This window comes from Centruroides vittatus, unplaced genomic scaffold, assembly GCF_030686945.1.
Source record: "Centruroides vittatus isolate TY-2023 unplaced genomic scaffold, ASM3068694v2 contig_60, whole genome shotgun sequence".
Taxonomy (NCBI): domain Eukaryota; kingdom Metazoa; phylum Arthropoda; class Arachnida; order Scorpiones; family Buthidae; genus Centruroides; species Centruroides vittatus.
The window spans coordinates 257,879-261,476 of NW_027122365.1; the positions used below are offsets into that span (position 1 = coordinate 257,879).

General features: G+C 31.5%; 1 protein-coding gene across 1 annotated transcript; it reads left to right on the plus strand.

Moving 5' to 3' along the window:
- The first annotated feature begins 1,280 nt into the window (after window positions 1-1,280).
- LOC136979260 (SCAN domain-containing protein 3-like) lies at window positions 1,281-3,047 on the plus strand. The gene has a single exon (XM_067275206.1). The coding sequence runs from the start codon at window positions 1,281-1,283 to the stop codon at window positions 3,045-3,047; it is 1,767 nt and encodes a 588-aa protein (XP_067131307.1).
- The last annotated feature ends 551 nt before the right edge of the window (window positions 3,048-3,598 follow it).

Genomic DNA, 3,598 nt, shown 5'->3' on the forward strand with positions numbered 1-3,598 from the left:
TCCATTGTAAAAGAAAACAAGCTTCAAGCATAGCGGAGAACAAAAAGCATTCGAATTCGTTTTGAATGATATTAAGCAAGATGAGACAAATTTCTGATATTTTTCAATTTCAACAGAAGATGCTTCGAATAGGGGAAACATGTAGGTTGTCACTTATTTTATTCTGGAGCATGGTATACACCAGTGATTCTCAACCTGGGCGATATCGCCCCCTGGGGGCGATCGAAAACTTACAGTGGGCGATTATTTGACTATACGCTTTTGGGGGGCGATAGTCATTTTGCGTGGGCGAAATCATTTTGAATACCCGCTTGCAGTGATGGGCCGCTGCATTTTTATATTGCGTTGCGAAAGAAGCGAATAAAACATTTTGTAAAACAATATTGTTATCCTTTGGTATTTAATTGCTACAATGTATATTCAATGTTTTATATGTCTCCCTAACGGGCAAAATTAATTGGACTGTGAATACAAAGTCGCATCGTACAGTCCGGTATTGCAATCCCTAGTGCGCATGTCTTAGATTCGCTTTGCGTGTGCAACGATTTCAATCATTTGGTCGAGCAGTCAGTAATGAGTATTATTAAATTTGAATTTTAATGTGATCTGTTGTGCTCTCGCCATATATGATATTTGCATTATTTTTAAAATAAACGTATTTCATTTTGTTCCGTATATCATAGGTAAGTTAATTACTACTTATAGGAGAGAGTTGCCATATGCATACTGGTCACCTAATGCGTATTAGGTCATTTATTTCTAAACAAAGGCTTTATATTGTAAGTTCTAATTAAATCGATAAAGTAGGAACAAAAATTCCGTTACAATAATTGTTTTGTTGTGAATTATAAGAGATTGAAGAAATCAGGTGAGTTTTCTGAGCTTTCTTTATAAGATATATTTTTGTGAATAAAATGGTTTACTTACATATAAACTTATTCAAGAAGTACTATTTTCATATAGATACGCTTTAGGATACCGGTATCCGAAAGCATACTGTATGCATTGTCTTGGAAAAATGATTATATCACAAATATTTATCAATAATAATTAAAAAATTGTGGTCAATTAGCAACTTCGGTAGTTATAGATTGGTTTCAAATTATAATATTCCTATAAATTATTACTAAATAATATATAAATCGCATTTGAAATTAAGTGGTACGCATATGGCAGTTCTCCTCTACCCATTGAGTAAATAAATATTTTCAATTTTACTTATTTTTTATATATTTAAAACTGATTTTTTTAAAATTTGAATTATAGATCAACCTCTAAAAATGCCCCAGAAAAAGAAATGCCGGCAATATTCTGTTGAATATGTAAAGTTTGGTTTTATTTCTTCGCCACAAAATAGCCAACTTCCAATGTGTTTGCTGTGCAATCAGGTATTTTCTAATGAAGCAATGAAACCATCCCGGATGATTGAACATTTAAAAAGAAAACATCCCGACAAGCAGGACAAAGACATTGAATATTTCGAAAATTTAAAAACGATGATTACCAAAAGAAATAAAATAACGGATGTATTCAAAACAGCAACCACAAATATAAATAAGGGATTGGAGGTGTCATATAAGATTTCACGTATAATAGCTCAAAATGCGAAACCTCATAATATTGGAGAGAAATTATTATTACCGGTTATAAAGGAAGTTCTTACCATGACTTCAGCAGATCCAGCCAATATTTTGTCAATGATTCCATTAAGTAATGATACCATATCAAGAAGGATTAGTGAAATGGCCAATGATGTCGAAAATCAACTAACTGCGGATCTCCAAACACGAGAGTTCACTATACAGTTGGATGAGAGTAGTGTACGGGATAGTGATGCAATATTAATGGCTTATGTTAGGTACATAAAGGATTCAAAAATCATCGAAGAAATGTTATTCTGCAGACATTTAGTCACTGATACGAAAGGCACATCAATATATGAATGTTTTAAAACGTATTTTGATGAAAAACAAATTCCTTTGAAAAATATATTGGCCTGTGCAACGGATGGTGCCCCTTCGATGGTAGGACGTCATCGTGGTTTTCTAACCATGTTGAAGGAAGAAAATCCAAATATCTTTACAATTCATTGTATAATTCATAGGCAACACTTGGTTGCCAAATCCATTGGCGGGAGATTACATGAAACAATGAATTTAGTAAAATCAATAATTAACAAAATAAAAGCACACCCACTTAATGATAGATTATTTCGGCAACTTTGCCATGAAAATGATGAAGAATATGAGCGCCTATTATTGCACACGGAGGTCAGGTGGCTATCTAAAGGAAGTTGCCTCAGAAGAATGTTCAACTTATTTGATACAGTCATTAGTTATTTAGAATCAACAAATTATAATTTTCCAATGGAGATATCTGTTTTAAAGAGTGACATAGCTTATTTGGCAGATATATATGCAAAAATAAATGAATTACTTTTGAAACTGCAAGGAAACAATGTGACCATAATTAAAGTGAAAAGTTTAATTATTGGTTTTATAAATAAATTAAGTCTCTATAAAAATAACATGGGTAGAAAAGATTTTTCTTTATTTCCCTGTTTAAGTAATATAATTGTACAGGACGAAAATATTGCAGTTTATTATAAGCATTTGGAAAGCCTAATTGTAGATATGAAACTTCGGTTTAAAGATGTTGAAAATATTCATATTCCTGATTGGGTTATTAATCCATTTAGTGCTGATCCTACTAATGCTCCTTCGCACATTCAAGAAATATTAATAGATTTGCAGGCAAATGTAGAAGCGAAACATTCATTTGAACATAGTACTTTAGAAGAATTTTGGATAAAAATTAGCAGTACTAACACATTTCAGAGACTATGGATAGAAATAAGACTATTAATCATGGCATTTCCAACGTCATACCTAGTGGAAAAGGGTTTTAGTGCGGTTTCTCAAATGCTGACTAAGCAAAGAAATCGCCTCAACATTTGCCAACAAGGTGACTTAAGATTATATCTGTCAAAATTAGAACCCAATATTATTAAACTTTGTCAAGATCACCAACCTCAAGGTTCTCATTAAAATTTCATTTAGTTTATTATTTCTTTGTTATGTTAAAATTAAAACACATTACTTTATGTATCTTACTTTTTTTGTAAATTAAATTAAATTTATAACTAATAAATGTTATTCTACTATTGTTCCTTTCAAATTTCTTTGGATATATCTTACTAACGCCTAATGTAATCTACCTTATATTAGGGATTATCGTACAATTTTTATCAGTTAAAATTTATAGGGGGCGAATTAAGAAGCGGGTCTTACAAAGGGGGCGTTTGGTCCAAAAAGGTTGAGAAACACTGGTATACACCATAAAATTTTAGATTTTTACACTGACGATTACGAGTCGTCCGAAGCAATATCTAACAAAATAACAGTGTCTAAAAGAAAATTGCCTTCCAATCGAATATGATACATCTTATTCAGTCAACAATGCCTCAGTTAATTATGGAAAAAACAATTCTGTTTTTTCAAAAATTATGTAAATTAAATGCATACATCTTAAATGCAAATTATGTCATATTATTCACAATGCAGCTAAGTTTGCTTGCAAAAAATTACCACCAGAATTT

Coding starts and splice junctions, on each gene's coding strand:
- LOC136979260 (XM_067275206.1), top strand. CDS start 1,281: ATGCCCCAGAAAAAGAAATGCCGGCAATATTCTGTTGAATATGTAAAG.